We start from the raw sequence: 19,344 nt of genomic DNA on the forward strand, positions 1-19,344 counted from the left end.
TAAGTCACACCAAGCTGGAGAGGCTTGGTAAACACCTCAGGAGTTCCTTTGAAACACAGAAGAGCTACACTTTAGGAGTAAAGACTATGACCAAGACCAAGGGATACACCCCAGACTTAAAGACAACATTGAAACAGACTCACCCTAACAAAAATGTAAATCTAAGCCTCCACAGACTCAAGGTGATCAGCCAATCTTTTACCTGCTGGTTAAGACAAAAATCATCACTCTTCAGAGGAAGGCAAAGTATCTACAACCCATTCTTCACAATAGCCAGTACAATAAAAATTATAAGACACACAAAGAAACAGGAAAATGTGATGCATGGTTAAGAGAAAAAACAGTCTTAGAAACTGACCCACCGATGACCCAGCTATTAGAATTAAAAGAAGGACTTTAAAGCAGATATGAGAAATATGCACAAGGAATTAAAGGAAAAGACGGTCACAGTGAGCGACTAGGAGAATCTCAGCAGAGAAGTGGTTAGGATTTGACCAAACAAGCAGAACCACTACAAGTGATATTAATATAGGGTTTTATTCTACGGGTTAGACCTTATGAAATTGTGGGCGCTGGTGAAGAAGTCTACAGAAGGCTGGCGTCTCGGCATCTAGTGGTGAGGTTGACGTCATCGTAGGGCAGCAGGGCCAGCAGCTGAGAAGGGAAGCTGGATGAGATGTGGGGAAAAGCAAGGATAACCTAGATCCCATGAGAAAAAACAGGAACCCACGAGGACAAACTAAAAGCCACATCTGTCTCTCACTACCTCCAAACACGATGATGTGGGTGACCTACAGAAGGAGCCAGTGCCCTTCACATGGAGCTGCCCACTCACTGGGCTCAGATCTCAGAGAAACCAAAGGAAGAGATCCAGTGGCAGCTGAGCGAGCTTTGATTCTGGCTGCTGCCCCATGCCAAGAAGGTAAGACAACAGATGAGAGCAAGCTGCAGCTGCAGATACACTTCAGTAAAGTGGCTGCTACTTCTCTTCTGCCTTATGACCTCATGCAAACTTCTCTTCTGGCCAACCCTAACATGGAACCATACAGGGAAATGAGTCCAGAAATGCAGTACTAGCTTAGTTAATTTGACCCAATATAAAACCACCATAAGAACCAAATGGAAATTCTAAAACTAAAGAGTACAACATCTGAAATGCAATTTTTACTGGGTAGGCTTAACAGCAGCTTGGAGAAAAAAGAGAGACAGTGAACTCGAAGATAGATGAATAGAAATTATCCAATCTGAAGAAGAGAAAGAAACTTTTGAAAAAAAATTATCCCTGTTACCTGTGGTCTAACATATGCCCTTGGAGTTCCAGAAGGAATGGAGCAGAAAGAATTTGAAAAATAGTGCCAAAAATGTCCTGAATATGGTGAAAACCATCAACCAACAGAGGTAGGAATCTCAGCAAACCGCAATCAGGATCAAAAGAAAACCATGCCTTGGCGCACCACGGTGCACCTGCCGAAAAAGCAAAGACAAGGGGAAAATCTTAAAGGAGCAAGAGGAAAACAATAATAGATGATGGCTGACTTCTCACCAAAAACAACAAAATAATGTTTTTAAGATGCCAAAAGAAGAAAAACCTGTCAACCCAAATTTCTATATAGAGAGAAAATATCCTTCCAAAAAGAGGTGAAGTAAAGATGTTTTCTGATAAAATAGAAAAGCGTTCATCACCGTCCAACCTGCACTACAAGAAATGCTGAAGGAAGTTCTTTAGGCTGAAGAACAATGACACAGATGGGGGCCGGCCCCGAGGCCGAGTGGTCAAATTCGCACGCTCCACTTCGGCGGCCTGGGGTTTCACCAGTTCGGATCCTGGGCGGGGACCTAGCACGCTCATCAGGCCATGCTGAGGCGGTGTCCCACATAGCAGCAGCTAGAATATACAACTATGTCCTGGGGGGCTTTGGGGAGAAGAAGAAGAAAAAAAAGGAGACTGGCAACAGATGTCAGCTCAGGTACCAATCTTTAAAAAAAAAAAAAAAAAGACACAGATGAATACTCAGATCTGAGTTTCCATACACGGAGAAATGAACAGCACTAAAAATGGTAAATATGTGGGTTAATATAAGACTTCACTTATTCTTTTTAACTTCTCAAAAAGACGACTGACTAAAGTAAAAATTTTGACATTGTACTGTAAGGTTTATAATGTACGCAAGTGTAAGAGGTATGGCAACGACGGCACATGGTGGGTTTATCTCAAGAATGTAAGGCTATCTGACACTGAAAAAACTCAATCAATCAATCGAATTCACTACAGTAACAGAATAAAGGAGAAACACCACACGGTCATTTCAATGGATGCTGAAAGAACGTTTGACAAAATGTCACTGAGAACAGAAGGAAACCGCTTCAATCTGATAAAAGTCATCGATGAAAAAACTAACTTTTAATGGTAAAATATTGAACACTTTCTCCCTAAGACTGTGAACAAGGGCAGAATGTCTGCTTTTACCACTTCTGTTCAACATCTCACTGGACCTTGCAAGGACCTACCCTTGCAATAAAGCAATGAAATAAAATAAAAGGCACAAAAATTAGACAGAAAGACATAAAACTGTCCTCATTCCCAGACAAAGTGATTGTTTATGTAGAAAATGCCAAGATCTGCAAAACAACTACTAGAACTAATAGACAAATTTAGCAAATTCACAGAGCACAAGGTCAATATTATTAAAACCAATTGTATTTCCACATATAGCAGAAAACAATTGGAAAATGAAATTATTTTTAAGTTCTAAGTTCAATAGCATCAAACAATGTAAAATACATAAAATAAAATAAAAACATAAAAGTTTTAAGAATAAATTTAACAAAGACATATATGACACTACACTGAAAACTCTGTAACACCGCAGGAAGAATGTCAAAGAAAAACTAAACAAGTAGAAAGCTGTAACCATGCTTCTGGATTGTAAGGTCAATATTGCTCACATGTCTGTTCTCCCCAAACTGATCTACAGGTCCAACGCAATCCCAAGCAAAATTTGCATAGACTTCTTCTAGATACAGGAGAAGAAAGTAAACAGAAGAAGCTGATTCTAAAATTTACAGGAAAATGCAAAGAACCTAAAATGGCCAAAACTACCTTGAAAAAGAACTAATTTGGATGATCCCCACCACCTGATTTCAAAACTAACTAGAAAGCTCCAGTAAGCAAGCAGAGTGGTATTGATATAGCAATAGACAAAGGGGTAGAGAATCCGGAAATAAATTCACATATTGCCAACTGATTTTCAATAAGGACGCCTTGGCAAGTAACGGAGAAAGAAAAATCTTTTTGAGAAATAGTGCTGGAACAACTGAAGAAACGTGTGAAAAAAATAAATGCTGAGCCATATCTCACACCACACACACAAATTAATTTGAGATGGATCCCAGCCCTCAACGTAAAAGCTGGAACTATAGGCTTCTACAGGAAAACATAAGAGAAAGGTCTTCACAACCTGAGCTTGTGCAAAGATTTCTTAGACAAAAAACCAAAAGCACTAAACATAAAATAAAATTTGATAAATTGGATTTCTTCAAAAGCAAAGGTTCTGCTCATCAAAGGCACCGTTAAGAAAATTTAAAAAGCAAGGTACGAACTTTATGCAGAATACATAAAGAACTCCTGCAGATTACTAACAAAATGACTAACAACCCAGTAAAAAACGGGCAAAATGCTTGAGCAGACACTTCACAAATGAAGATGCACACGTGGCCAACAAGCATGGGAAAATATGCTTACCATCCTTAGTCATCAGGGAAATGCAAACTAAAACTACAATGACATTCTATTTCACACCCTCTATGATGGCTAAAATTTAAAAGACTGATAACACCAAATTCTGGCAAAGATATAGAGAAATTGGAACTTGTACATTGCCAGTGGAAGTATAATAAAATGACTTTGGAAAATTGTTGGCAGTTTGCCTTTATAGGCAAACATACATTTAGCATACAACCCAGCAATTCCATTCGTAAGTATTTATTAAGAGAATGAAAACATACGTCCACAAGAAGACTTGTTCAAGGATATTATAGCAGCTTTGTTCATTATAAGCCCCAATCTGGAAACACCCTGGATGCCCACTGACACGTGAATGTAAAGGAAAACTAGTGCATCCTCACATTGGAGTACCACTCGGCAATAGAAAGAGAAATACTCCTGCACACTCAACAACATAGATGGATCGCACAGACATTACGTTAAGCAAAAGAAGTCAGACGCAAAAGAATACATACCATAAGAACAGGCAAAACCGTTCCATGATAGAATTCAGAACACAGTTCGCCCATGGAGGGGCGGGGCGGGAATGACTGGAAGGAAACAGAGATTTTAGAGGATGCAAACATTGCATATCTTGATTGGGGAAGGTAATTATGTGGCTGTATATGTCTATCAAAACTAATGGAATGGTACTCTCAAGATCGGACTATTTTGCCTTTTTCTTTAATTTGAAAAAACGGAAAAATTTAAAAGACGGCCCCCAAATCCGACACTCAAATCAGCCCCACCTTGGAGCATGGGGCTCCGAAGGCCATCACCGCCCTTGCTGGCTCCCAACTGCCCATGACTACTGTGAGGAGAGAAATTGGAGAGAGGATCTGACTGAAGCAGGCGAGGTGGGAGGGCATCACATGGGATGAGGCCGGTGCTAGAGAATCATTCACTTGGGTTTGGTCTAAAGGCGGTTTCCTATAGAAAACATCTTTTTGCTACCCTCTCACCCTGCGTCCCTTCCAACGTCTTCTCCAATTTCCAAAATGGAAGAAGAAAAGACGGAGAGACGTGAAGGTGATTTGAACAGCCCCTGTGCCAATTACCACATGTGGCTTTCCCAGTGATGTATGCTTGTGTCTGCCAATAGGACAATCCATAGAGCTTCAGAGCCCAGAGCAAATACTGCTCTTCCCTATGCCCACCCACGTGCATTAAACCACACTCACACCCTCACAGCAAGCTGATGTAGGCGATGCCATTGTTAATCCTGATTTACAGGTGAGAACACTGATGCCTAGAAAAGTGAAGTAACTCACCCCAGAGCACACAGCTCATCAGCAGCCGAGCCGGGCTTAAATCCAGCCGTCCGACGCCCAGCCCATGCCCTCAGCCACTGTCTGCACCATCTGGTGCCCTAGCCCATACAAATCCAACACCCAAAAGATGGCAGCTTTGAAAGGAAAAAGAAGTTGTGAAGGGTGACTTGGCCCTGGGAAGGGTTTAGTGGAGGGTCGGTGCCCCCAACGCTCCCTCGGCCACACTGAAGACAGGAGAAGGTCGTGGGGAGGTCATGCACATATGAGCTCCAGAAGCTTTGAGTACAAACTGGCAGCCTCCTCTCTGGTCCCATCCGAACCCTAGAGTCACTGTCAACACTGCACTGTCCAAACACAGCAGTCTCCAGCCACAATGGAAATCTAAACTCCCATTGACTAAACTTTGAAAAGTCCCTTCCTCAGTTGCACACTTCAAGTGCTCAACGACCGCATGTGGCTAGTGGCCACTGTGTGGGACAGCGCAGGTCTCGGCCTTGGTCCTTTAGTCCAGGCAACCCCCAGGGCTGCCTTCTGCTGGGCCTGGGGGTGATGTGCCCCTGGGTGTCAACAAGACGAGGCGTGTGGTGATCGTCGAGCTGGTGAGAAGGGAGGGAAGTGCACAGAGGTGACGAGACCATGAGGGCTTTGTGGGGGCAGGCAGGTGGCATGGGCAGGTGCTCATCTCCAGCCAGCCCTTGTCCTTTCTGGTCTTTCAGAGGAGAGCCCTTTTCCTGGCCAATGACTACTTCTTCACGGACATCAGCGACACTCCTTTCAGGTGAGGGGCCTGTTTTTGTTGGCAGGGGGAGGGGTGGGGGGAGCAAGACTACCAACAACTCAGAGTAGAAAAAGATCCACGTCTGCATTCAGGAAATTTGGTGTCTAGACCTGCTTTGCCAGTGTAGCCTAGTGTGCAGGTTCTGGAGCCAAACTTCTAGGGCTTGAACCCCAACTCCACCACTTACAGGCTGTGTAACCTTAGTCAAGCTACTTAATCTCTCTGTGCCTTAGATGTCTCCTCTTTAAAATGGGGGTAATAATAGTAGCAGCTTCTTGGCAGTACTGTGAGGATTAAATGAGATAATCTACTTAAAACTTTTAAAACAATGCAATTGTAAGATGAAAAATCAAACTTGAAGATCTCTTAGGTTCCTTCCAACTGTGTAAATATTCAACTCTAAGCACTATGCAGATTAGGAAACAGAGAGCCTTTATCTCTGAATTACCTCGTTCCTCAGTGAAGGGGTTCCGGGCCCTGACTGCTCAGGAGAACCCCTGAGGAGTATGGAAAGCAGCCAATGCCCAGGCCCCTTCCAGAGCAGCTGACCCAGAGCTCCCGGGCGGCCCAGGCGCCAGCATCTTTCACAGCTCCCTGGGTGGCTCAGACGTTTAGGGAAGGTTCAAAAGCCATGTGTCACCAGGAGAGACAGGGAGGCACTGGGGACTCCCCAGGCCAAAAAGGATGAGGCTGTTGGTAGGACCCTGTGAGACCCGGGGTCCCTGAGAGGTCACCGTGTGTCTTGATTAAAACGGGGGCTGGGGGAGCTCATGGCCTATAGAATTTCCAAGGTCCTTCTCAGGAACAAGGGCTGATGAAACAGTAGAAACGCTGCCTCAGTTCTGGAGGGGACAACCCCCGAGGCCAGGGCAGAACAAGAGCGTGTTGTGCCCGCCACGGGGTGCAGAGCGCGGGAGGAGGGACGAGGGAGCGGGTGGGGGCGGCGCGGGCAGTGAGCACGCTGCTCTGCTCTCCCGCAGTCTGGGCGTGGTGCTCTCCCGGGGCCACGGAGAACACATCCTTCTGGGGAACACGTCTGTGGAAGAAGGTGGGTTGACGCCAGGTCCTGGTGGAGAGTTCAGAGGACAGAATGGATTCTCCTGGGATCCTGGGCGGGCAGAGCTGGTTTGACGCCTCCCACGTCCCCGGCTTGAGAGCAGACTCTCAGAGCAGGGCTACCTGGCAAGGAGCCGTCTGTGTGTCCCAGGTACCCTGAGCATCCAGGACCTGCCAGTCAGTCGGCAAAACGGCAAAGCCTAAGACTTGGCGAGCATGCACCGTCAGGTTCTGGAAGGCTCTGCCGGCCGGGGGACGGGCCTCAAGGGGGTGTGTCTCTGATCAAGGCTGATTCTACCTGTTGGAAGACTACAGACGGCTGAGCCGGGAGGCCGGGAAGAGTAAGGGAGCAGATCTGCACTAGTTGGCTAGGCGGCCGTAGCACAGTGCCGCAGACTGTGTAGCTTAAACAACAGAAATGCCTCGTCTCACGGTCCCAGAAGGAGGCTCTTCTGCGTCCTGGTAGCCCTGGGTGTCCGTGGCTTGCAGCTGCGCCTCTTCAGCCTTTGCCTCTGTCATCACATGGCTTCTCCCCTCCTGTGTCTCTATTCCCCCCCCCCCTTACAAGGACACCAGGTGTGTTGGATTAGGGCCCACCCTAGTGACCTCATCTTAACTTGATTACATCTGCCAAGACCCTATTTCCAAACAAGGTCACATTCACAGTAAGACTTCAGCATATCTTTTGGGGGGACACAATTCAACCCATAACAGGGGGCTTCTGGGAAGTGAACCTGAGCCGGGTGGTGGGAAATGGTGGGGGAGGATGGGAGAGGGGGGCCCCATCCTCCCTAACCCCACCTGCTCATGGCTTGCAGCGACCTGAGCACCTTGAGAGAGCAAAACCTATATCGAGAGCTCAGGGACATCTCAGGAAGTCCCTGGAAGATGTGGCCACAATTCTATTTAATGCTCCCATTCTGTCCGTTCTTCTTTACCATCCCTTGAGTGCATTTCATCTCTCCATCGCTCTGCCACCACCCTAGTCATTGGCACCTCTCTCCTGGACAACCACTGCAGCCTCCAACTAGTCTCCCTGCATCTCCCTTCCTCTGAACTTCTGCCAGAGGGATCTTTCTAGAAAGGCCAAATCGGACTGTGTTACTGCTAAGGACCTTTCACGGCCTTCTGCACCTCTTCCCTCTTCACATGCCGAACCCGCCCTGACCTGCTCTCCTCTCCAGCCCTCCCCCTTCAGGTCACTTTCTGGGAGTTGTCCCCCCTTCCCCACCCAGGCTGGGTAGGTCCCCAGCTACGTGCTTCCGCATAACCGCTGCACTTGCCCTTTTGCAGCCTGTGCCCATGGCATTGGAACACTCTCCTTCCCTGCCCCCCACTGTCCCCAAAACAATCAGCCCTCAGGCCCCCCTGATGCCTTCTTCCTTCCTCTGCCCGGATATTCCCACGTCACATTGCTGCAGGGGGCAGAGGCTGCTGTCCCTGACCCACTTCTGTGAGTGAGACCCACCAGTGACCCAGGGGCTTGGAAGCATGGACCTGACTGGGCTTCCTGGGTTTCCTGTGGGGAATGGAGCATCACCCTTTTGCTATTTGCCTTGTGTCTGTGTCAGTTCAGTACCCCTTTTAATGACTCCACAGATGCCCCCTTGGCCTTTCCGTCATCCTTTCCTTCAATTCAGTGAACCTTCATTGAGCATTTCTTTATTTTTTAGCACTGAGTAGGTGCTCACTTGGGCATTTGTTCATTCATACATTCAATCAACAAATACATACTGAGCATATGGTCAGTGTAGGCGCCATGCTGGGCATGAGGCTACAGAGATTACACCAAACAGACATGGCCCATCTCTGGGCTTATCTTTTGACTGGCCATTTAGCTTAGTCAATGAAGCTGACATCGCTGGTTTCCAAGTATTAGCTCCTTGGGGGGAGATCCTAATCGGTGGGGTTTGGATATGAGGCAACGGGAAGAAAAGGCATTTCAGGAGCAACACGGACAAAGGCATGGCGTATGCAGACCCCATACTCCATGGATCATACAATAGGACCCCAGCACCATCCTATTGGTGAGTCCGACTCTGAGTGAGAACAAGAGAGAATGAGACCTCCTCTCCCCCGAGGACGCTTCCTGGCAGTTTATGAACAGTCCAGGCGCACATCCTCGCACAGTGGTGAGCACCGTGCCGAGTTTGAACTCTGGTTTCAGGCCTGCACGACTTGCTTCACCCAGATCTGACCCTGGCCAGTGACTGGTAAGTGGGAGAGTTGCTGCCCGGGGGGAGTGGAGAATGGGAGGGAGAAAGGGGGGATTTTCGAGGTAACGTTGACTCCCCTGAGCTCCAGGATCTACTGCACCACGGATATCGACCCCGACCACCGGAAGCTCAGCCAGCTAGAGGCCGTGGTCCGCTTCCTGACGGGGGAGGACCCAGACCTGGAGTGTGAGTGCCGCCTGCCCCTTTGGACTTTTCCTTGGGGGTCCCGCAGCTCAGGACTTTGCAGGGAGGGCGGGCTGGGGGCAGGCTGCCCTGCAGCCCTGTCTCTGGAGCTCACTGGTGGCTTAGGGAGAACAGGCACAGCCCGATCCACTGTGGGGCCGAGCTGGTGACGAGGCGTTCCTGGGGCTGTGGCAGCATACGTGTAACCCCACGTCAGGGACTGGGGGCTCTTTAAGCCTCTGTCACCCAAGCACTGCCAAGGTTCCAGAGAGCAGCTCGCACAGTGTAAGGTCATCAGCCTGCCCATCAGACACCCCCTAGCAGTGGGCCCCGGGGCCTGTAGCTGATGCTCTGCACCCCAGAGTCCTCATCCCTGCAGAGGAGGGTGTTTGACCAGACGGCCTCTTGCAGCCTGTGCTCTGTGAGTGTTTCTGATGCCCGGGTCTCAGGTTAACCTGGAAGTCCCCTACACTAATGCAACTGGTGAAACCACCGGGCCACACCCTCAGCATGTCCTTCTCCTTTGTCTTTGGAAGAAGGAACCAGTCATCCTGTCACATAAATGTCACCCTCGAGAGAGGACCCGCCTCCCCTGCTGGCCCGACAGGGCACTCATTTGTTCATTCATTCATTCCATCAACAAGTCTGTGCTGAGCACGGACTCTGTGCCAGCCCTGGGGCAGGCGCTGAGGCCACAGAGATGCCCCAGACGAGGCCCTCACTCAGAGAGCTTGTAATCTGGTGGAGAAGCCACATGATAAAGAAGCAAGCACCTGTGTGTAGATGTAGGTTATCAAGAATCGTGATAAGTCCCATGAACAAGGTGATGTCTGGGGAAAAAAATGGGGCCTGCGTTAAACGGATGGTCAGGGAAGGCCACCTCTGTCAGGAGGTGTCACTTAAGCTGAGGATAAAAAAGAGCCACCCAAGTGGCTTCGTGAGTACGGGATCTCATTTGGGGGCAATGAAAACATTGTGGAACTAGACAGAGGGGATGGCTACATGTCACTGTGAATGGACTAGATGCCCTTGAATTATGAACTCGAGAGCGGTTGGTTTTATATTATATGTTATATGAATTTCACCTCAATAAAAATAAATAAATTTTTTAAAGAGAGAGAAGGAAAAGAAAGAGCCACTCATGCAAAGAGAAGGGAAAAGAGCATCCACATCAAGGGAACAGTATGTGCAGGGGCTCTGAGGCGAAGTCACACCCACAGAATTGGCAAAAGGCCAATGTGTTGTGAGGGCGACGATTGGGAAGCAGCGTGATGAGAGTTGAGCTGGAGGGCGGGCTGGGCACGGATCGAACTCTGATGTTACTGAGGGGTTCTCCTACTTTACAGAACGGTAGAACTGGAAAGAGCCTTAGAAACCATTCAGTTCTACTCATGTGTGTTTGGGGTGGAGGAAATGAAGGATGAAAGAGGTGAGGTGACTTCCTCAAGCTCTCAAAGATGGTTATTTGTGTTCCAGACATGCATTCATAAGGACACCTTGTTTCCTGAAGTGCAGGGTTCCTGAAAAGGGCGGATGGGCTGTGTTCCTAACCGTGGGGGAGCTGAGTGGGCTGGTCTCCTTTATTCTGCCCCCAGGTGATGAGGAGCTGGTGCAGGAGGCATTGTTTGACGCGGTGGTGACGGCACCCATGGAAGCCTACTGGACTGCGCTGGCTCTCAACATCTCTGAGTAGGTACCAGGTGGGGCTGACGGTGCCGAGGAGGGAAACCCAGGATTCCCTTGGCTGAGTCAGGGTCCCTTCCACTACCTGGCCAGCGGCTCAGGGGACCACCCACATCCTCTGGCCTAAGATGAACAGTGACAGTGACGAGGGTGGGAAGATGTCAGCGGAGCGAGAAGGACCTTCGCACAGCCCCTGTAAAGCAGGGCTTGGCGAAGCTTCCACACGCGCACATGCTGCTGCCCTCTCTCCCCTCTGCAAAAGCTCCAGGGCAGGCCCCCTGGCCCGGCACAGGTCCGAATCCCCCATCCCCACTGTAGCAGCCCCATCCCAACAACCCCTCTCCCAAGGGTGGGCCCTAGCTTGGGCCAGCTGGGCTACTGAGAGCCCATTAGCCAAAGTACCCTGGAGACAGCAGCTCCAGAGGACTGGGGCCTTGTTTCCAGCAGGAAAGGTCAAGACACCAGAAGGACAAACTTGCCCTCAGTGTTTCCCAGCGCCTCAGACTGCCTCCCTCCCTTTGCGGATCCTTACCTGGCGCCATCATGTTTAGTGGCCAGATGGAAAGAAGAGATGAATGATGTGTGTGTGTGTGTGTGTGTGTGTGTCCTCACATGAGTGCTTGAGAGGGCGTAAGATATTAATGAGGTTAGGAATAGAGTGGACCACAGCTTGTTCCTGAGCAGGGAGTGTCAACAACAGCATGAAGATGTCAAACCTCTCCTAGACATGCAGTAAGGTGATTAATACTATCCTAGTGAAAACACCAGCAGAATTGTGTAGGAACAATCACCTATTTCAAAAAGCAAGAGGCAGAACGCTGTGCATGGTATGCATCATATCTGTTAAAAGAGGGAAGAAGCATGTATGTGTACATATATATAAAATATCTCTGGAAGGCTAAATAGGAAACAGTGTTCACCAACTGTTTCAGTTAGAAAAATGGGTGACTGAAACAGAGATGGAAGGGACACTTTCACTGTATAACTTTCTGGTACAATTTTGAACCATGTGCGTGTATTGCCTGTTCACAGTTAAATAAAACTAAAGTACAGGAAGGACAAGAGTACAGGGTGCCAGGCACTGTTCTAAGTACTTAGCGTATGCTAACCCATTTGATTCTCACAACAATCCTACAGTATAGGTACTATCTATCAGTGTCCCCATTTTACAGATGAGGAAACCAAGGCAGAGTGAGACATCCAACCTGCCCAAGGTCATATTAATGTTAACAACATATTAATAAAGCTAACGGGGAAAATCATATAATCATCTCCATAGGTGCAGAAAAGATATCTGAACAAATATTCACATCCATTCATGTTTTTAACAACCACTGAATAAAATGAAAATTGACCTAAACCTGAAAGTCAACATCATAATAGGGCCAGGGGCTCTCTCAGTAAACACAGGAGCAAGACACATGCCCAGTTTGCCTCCTGCTGTTTAACAAGGTCAGGAGGTGGTAGTCAGTGCAATCAGAAGAGGGAACACACCTAGAGGCCATGAGAATTGGAAAGAAAGAAATGTTATCTCTGTTTAAAAGATGATATGATTATATAACTGGAAATCACAAGAGAATTAATAGGAAAACTACTCTGAACGGTAAGAGAATTCAGTGAAGTAGCAGTTTATAATATCAACATTCAAAAGTTCATAACCTTTATCTATACAAACAAAAACCAGATAGAAGATATAATGTGAGGAGGCCTATTTAGGAGAGAAATATATATATATATATATAACAAAATACCTAAGCATAAACCATAAGAAGTGTCCAAAAGCTTACATAGGGAAAGTTATAAAACACTCCTGAAAGACACAAAAGTAGACTTGAATGAATGGAGAGATATTTAGTGTTTTTGGTTAGGAAGACTCAACATCACAAAGATATGAATTCCTCCTAAGTTAGTTTATAAATTTAATGCAATCACAATAAAAATGCTATCAATATTTTTTGGGGTCTGGATAAGTCAATTATAAAGCTCATTTGGAAGAATAGGCAAGAACAACCAGGAAAACCTTGAAAAAGAAAAGCAATGAAGGAAGGTTGGTTCTACCAAGATATTAAAACATATTACAAAATCTCTACAATTTATAAAGTGTGGTATTGACCCTTGAAGAGAGAGGCAGACCGAGGGAACAGAATAGAAAATCTAGAAATTCATCTAAATGCACGTGGAAATTTAGTATATGGTGAAGGCATTGTGTCGAATCTGTGAGGGAGCGATGGGTTGGAAGCCGTATGGAGAATGATAACATCGTATTCCTTCCTCACACGGTACACCTGGATCAGGGCCAAATGGCTGGAAGGTAAAAGTGAAACTGTGTGAGTGCTAAGAAGACACAGGAATCACTGGCTGTAAAATGTAGGTGTGGGGAGACCCCTCCCACTGACTCCTCCAGTCCAGAAGCCATGAAGAAATGACTGATAAATTTAACAACAGAAAAATTTTTATTTGCCAAAAATAAAAACTTGAGCAGGGTGAAAGAGAAATGACAGACTGGAAAAATGTTTGCAACTTATAAAACAAATAAAAGGCTGCCATCCCTATGGTGTGTCTTCAGGACAGATAAAGAGCTTCAGAAATAGCTAAGGAAAAAACCAGCCTCTTTATAGGAAGGATGATTGAGAGATATGGAGAGTCCATAGAGAATACATGCAAATAGTCCCTTAAATATATGAACAAATGCTCAATCTCGCTCATAATAAAGGGAATGCAAATTAAAACTATACAGAGCTTGTCACTCACTCGATAGGTCACCACTGCAGTTTGTTGCTGTGCACATTTGGCGAGGCTGTGGAGAACCAGGCACTCTTGTATATTGTGGGTAGGAATACAAAATGTTTCAGAGCATATGGAGGAGAATCTGACAATATTTAACAAAACTACATATACATTTACACTTTGACCCAGCAGTCCCACTTTTAGGAGAATTTATCCTAAATATTCACAGGCAAAAATAGGAAAAGACATACACAGGAGCTATTCATTATAACACTATTTATAACAGTAAAGGATTGGAAATAAAGGAAATGTCCATCAGTAGGAGCGTAGTTAAATAAACCGTGGTAGATCCATATGGTGGGATCCTACATAGCTGTAAAAGATGAGAAAAATCCCTACATACTGCTATGGAATGGTCTCAGCAATGGAGAAAAGTGTGTATAATACCCTCACTGTTATCTAAAAGGAGGAAATGCAAATGTGTTTTCACAGTTACTTACACATATATAAACATATACATTTATAGTTTTTAATGGAACCATAAACAAGCAAACAAAAAAGGTTACCTACAGGCCGAGTGAAGGAAGAGGGGGATGGGGACAGAGGCAGACTCTTCGAAATGCGCCTGATTTTGGCTATCTGACTCTGGAACCGTGTCGCTTTATATCATTACAAAACAAAACTAAATTCTAAAAAATCATGTCTAAAAAACGAAAGCAAAGGAAACAAACTTAGCTGTGTATCAAGTTCATGAAATAACCATATATAGGGGAATTCCTTCAAGGGACTTTGAAACAAAGATCTATAAACACTAAACAAATAAAATCTGAAACTGTTCAATAATCACGTTGCTAGAAACAACATTGGCACTGTTATTCTCAAATTTATCAATATAGATAGAGAAAACAGTATTATGTTAATGTTATTATGAACAAAGATTTTCAGCAAAAGAGAAAAGAGATGCAAATTTTAAAAATCAAAGTCTATGTATATGCTAAGGATGAATTGGAAATATCAGTTTGAACTCATGATGTATTTTCTCTTGAAGAAACAAAAAGGGCACCCTAGCTCTGTCCCCTGAAAGGACCGATCTCACTGAACACCCTAGACCCAGATCATGGACTAGCAAAGTCCGCATTAAGAAATCCTCGTTAGGGGCTGGCCCCGTGGCATAGTGGTTAAGTTTGGTGTGCTCTCCTTTGATGGCCTGGGTTCACAGGTTCGGATCCTGGTGCAGACCTACACAACTTGTCAGCCACACTGTGGCAGCAACCCATATGTAAAGTGGAGGAAGATGGGCACAGATGTTAGCTTAGGGCAAATCTTCCTCAGCAAAAAAAAAAAAAAAAAAAAAAAAAAATCCTCATTAACATGACTCTAGTGAGTGACCTTTGGAGAACTAGAGAAATGTCTGATCCCAGGAAGGGGGCAGGAAATGTACAAATGAGCCAGGAGCATCTTGTCATATCAGGAAGCAAGAAGTTACTAAAGACTAAGGAGTTTGTGCCAACGGGACCCCAGAGCCAACCTGCAGAGGCTCTCACTGGCCAACCGTGGGACAATCAGAGCAGCACAAATAATAATGACTGCAATGGCTTAAAACACGTTAAATATGCTAAAATCCTGTGTTTATGATGATACCGAAAAAAACTCTCATTGGTCATCTTTGGAAGATGTTAGGAAACCAACTCATTATTCTAAAAACTGGTAAATAAACAGAAAGATTCAATTATTTATCCTGCCTCTCCTGGGCCGCCAAAGTAGAGCACACCAAACTTAACCACTAGGCCACAGGGACAGGCCACCAATGGCACTTTTCAGAGTAAATAAATCTAAAATTTGTATGGAACCACAGGAGACCCTGAAGAGGCACAGCTATCTGGAGAAAGAACAAAGCTGGAGGTATCACGCTCCCGATCTCAGCCTCTTTATGTTGTGGTATATATGTAATGAAATACTACTCAGCTGTAAAAAAGAATGAAATCGTGCTATTTGCAGCAACATGGATGGACCTAGAGGGTATTGTGATAAGTTAAATAAGTCAGACAGAGAAAGACGAACACCTTATGATTTCACTTATATGTGGAATCTAAAAACAAAACATATGAACAAACAAAACAAAACAGAGCCAGACGCATAGATACAGAAAACAGACTGGTGGTTACCAGAGGGGAAGGGGCTTCAAGGGGAGCAGAATGGATGCGGGTGATCAGGAGGTACAAACTTCTAGTTATAGAATGAATAGGTCATGGGAACGAGACGTGCACCATGAGGAATATAGTCACTAATATTGTATTAACTTTGTACGGTGATGGATGCTAAATAGGCTTGTGGTGGTGATCGTTTCGTAACGTACATAGACGTTGAATCACTATGTTGTACACCTGAAACTAATATCATATTGTATGTCAATTAAAAAATATTTTTAATTCCAATGGCATTTTTCACAGAAATAGAACAAACAATCCTAAAATTTGTATGGAACCACAAAAGGCCTGACTAGCCAAAGCAGTCTTCAGCAAGAAAAACAGCTGGAGACATCGCACTTCCTAATTTCAAACTACATTATAAAGCTATGGTAATCAAACCAGTATGGCACTGGCATAAAATCAGACACATGGATCAATGGAACCAAAGAGAGCCCAGCAATAAGCCCATACATACATGATCAATTAATTTATGACAAAGGAGCCAAGAATATACAAGGAGGAAAGGACAGTGTCTTCAATAAATGGTGTTGGGAAAACTGGACAGCCACATGCACAGCAGTGAAACTGGACCGCTGTCTAACGCCATACACAAAAATCAACTCGAAATGAATTAAAGACTTGAAGGTAAGACCTGAGGCCATAAAGCTCCTAGAAGAAAACATGGCAGATAAGCTCATTGACATAAGTCATGGCAACGATTTTTTGGATTTGACGTCAAAAACAAAGGCAACAAAAGTGAAAATAAACAAGTGGGATTACATCAAACCAAAAAACAGTTCTACATAGCAAAGGACCATCAACAAAATGACAAGGCAATCTACTGAATGGTAGAAGATACTTATAACTTATTTATCTGCAAGGGGTTAATATCCAAATATAGAAAGAACTCGTATAACTTAACAGCAAAAAACCAAGCAATCCAATTAAAAAGTGGTCAGAGTACCTGAATAGACATTTTTTTTAAAGGAGACATGCAAAGGTCAACAGGTACATGAAAAGGGTCTCAGCATCACTAATCATCAGGGAAATGCAATCAAAACCAGAATGGTACATCACCTCACACCTGTCAGAATGGTTGTTATAAAAAAGACAAGAGATAACAAGTGCTGGCAAGGATGTGGAGAAAAGGGAATTCTGGTGCACTGTTGGTGGGAATGTAAAGTGGTGCAGTCACTAAGGAAAACAGTATGGATGTTCCTCAAAAAATTAAAAATATGGGTGGGCCTGGTGGCATAGTGGTTAAGTTCACATGCTGCACTTTGGCGGCCCAGGGTTCGCCGGTTCGGATCCCGGGTGCAGACATGGCACCACTTGTCAAGCCATGCTGTGGTAGGCGTCCCGCATATAAAGTAGAGGAAGATGGGCACGGATGTTAGCTCAGGGCCAGCCTTCCTCAGCAAAAAGAGGAGGATTGGCAGCAGATGTTAGCTCAGGGCTAATCTTCCTAAAAATAAATAAATAAATAAAACCATCATATGATCCAGCAATTCCACTTCTGAGTATAAATCTAAAGGAAAGGAAAACTGGGTGTGGAAGAGATATCTGTGCTCCCATGTTCATTGCAGCATTATTCACAACAGCCAAGGTATGGAAACATACCTTGCTAAGTGTCCATCAATGGATGAATGGATAAAGAAGATGTGGTGTGTGGATATATATATACACACTCGCACAATAGAATGCTATTCAGCCATAAGAAAGAAGGAAATGCTGCATTTGTGACAACATGGATGGACCTTGGGGGCATTATACTAAGTGAAATAAGCCAGAGAAAGACAAATACTGCATGGTGTCATTTATATGGGGGATCTAAAAAAAAAAGTCAAACTCGGAAACAGAGGGGAAAAGAGGGTGCCAGGGGCTGGGGGTGGGGGAATAGGGAGAGGTGGTAAAAGGATACAAACTTTCAAATATGAGCTGAATAAGGTCTGAGGATCTAACGCAGAACATGGTGACTATAGATGATAACACCGTATTGTATATTGAAATTTGCTAAGGTAGTAGAACTGAAATGTTCTCACCAAAAAAAAAAAAAGATAACTGTGTGAGGTGGTGGATGTGTTAATTAATTAGATGGGGGAATCCTTTCACAGTGTATACTATATCAAATCACCACAACATACACTTTAAATATCTTACAATTTTATATATCAACTATACCTAAATAAAGCTGAAATTTAAAAAAATTTTAAATGAAGAAGTGATGACATCCACCCTGGTGCCATTGTCATAGCAGCATGGCTTTGAGACTGTGAGAAAAATTAGTCGCACTTCAGCTAGCTAATAATTTTTCCCCCAAATCTGGGCAGCAAGTTTGCGTCCCTGGCTCCCTCGGCTCCTCGGGGAACGGGCGCGCTCGCAGGGCTGTCACGCCGCCAGGCTCTGCACGTGTGGTCAGGACAAGTCAGAGCTCGGGAGAGCCCAAGACAGTCTCTCTGCCTGAGTTCTGTCTGTCTCCCAGAGCCAGACACCCCCAAAGCCTAGTAGACAGGTTAGGAGCTGGATCTGAAAAATAGAGGCAGAGGCCGGGGGACCCTGTTAACAAGGGGAGGTGCTGGCGGCGGGGGAGCCGGTGGACCTGCTGTCGGTGAAGGCGGTGCTCCCGGCGGACGGTGAGCGCGCCGTCAGAGCCGCCCGAGTCCGAGGGGCCTGCTGCAGGGACGGGCTCGGCAGACCCTGCAGGCCCTCCCCGACTCCCTGAGCCCTCTTCCTGGCCTGCACTGCCTGGGTGCTGATGACCCCTGCTCTGTCTGCCCCGCAGTGAATCGGAGCACGGCGTGGACGTGGCCTTCCTGGGCACCCGGGCCGGCCTCCTCAGAAGCAGCTTGTTCGTGGGCTCCGAGAAGGTCTCCGACAAGTGAGTCCCGCTGGGCACCCTGGGGAGGGGGTGTCTGCAGGCGTGTTCCTGTGGCCTGTGGGCGGGCAGAGACTTGGACTCCAGCAGGGCAGGAAGCGTGATGGGGTGAGGTTTACAGATTGGGAGAGTCAGAAAAGTAACCCTGGAGGTGTCCCCAGGAGGGGAGGGATGACAGCCCATCAGGGAGGAGAGCAGCCCAGACCTTGAAGCTGGGAGAGTTGATCAGGGATTCACTCCCACAGAGAGACACGCAGAAATTGTTTTCCCCCGTGACTGGTCTCTGTGTAACAGGCTAAATCTTCTGGCCGTGTCCCCTCCTTTTGTCAACAACTTTCCCCATGCCCTAAACCAACAATTCTCAACTGCGGGAGATTTTGCCACCTACCCCAGGGACATTGGGCAATGTCTAGAGACATTTTTGATCGTCACAACTGAGGGAAGGGGGTTTGGCTCCTGGCATCTGGTGAGTAGAGACCAGGGATGCTGCCAAACATCCAGCACAGAGGACAGCCCCTACAATGATTGTCAGGCCGAAATGTCAGTAGTGCTGAGATTGAGAAATCTTGCTCTAAACAAAGCCCTGATTCTGGAAGAATCCTG

At 45.9% G+C, this 19,344-nt stretch overlaps 1 protein-coding gene across 1 annotated transcript in view; it reads left to right on the top strand.

Moving 5' to 3' along the window:
* CACNA2D4 (calcium voltage-gated channel auxiliary subunit alpha2delta 4) overlaps window positions 1-19,344 on the top strand; it is a 105,431-nt gene that overhangs the window by 36,066 nt on the left and 50,021 nt on the right. Inside the window, exons 19-24 of the mRNA XM_023642900.2 lie at window positions 5,751-5,812; window positions 6,793-6,860; window positions 9,036-9,081; window positions 9,173-9,270; window positions 10,863-10,956; window positions 18,649-18,744. Of these exons, the coding sequence (XP_023498668.1) occupies window positions 5,751-5,812; window positions 6,793-6,860; window positions 9,036-9,081; window positions 9,173-9,270; window positions 10,863-10,956; window positions 18,649-18,744 (464 nt within the window). The remainder of the gene's footprint in view (window positions 1-5,750; window positions 5,813-6,792; window positions 6,861-9,035; window positions 9,082-9,172; window positions 9,271-10,862; window positions 10,957-18,648; window positions 18,745-19,344) is intronic.

Source organism: Equus caballus, chromosome 6, assembly GCF_041296265.1.
Source record: "Equus caballus isolate H_3958 breed thoroughbred chromosome 6, TB-T2T, whole genome shotgun sequence".
NCBI lineage: Eukaryota > Metazoa > Chordata > Mammalia > Perissodactyla > Equidae > Equus > Equus caballus.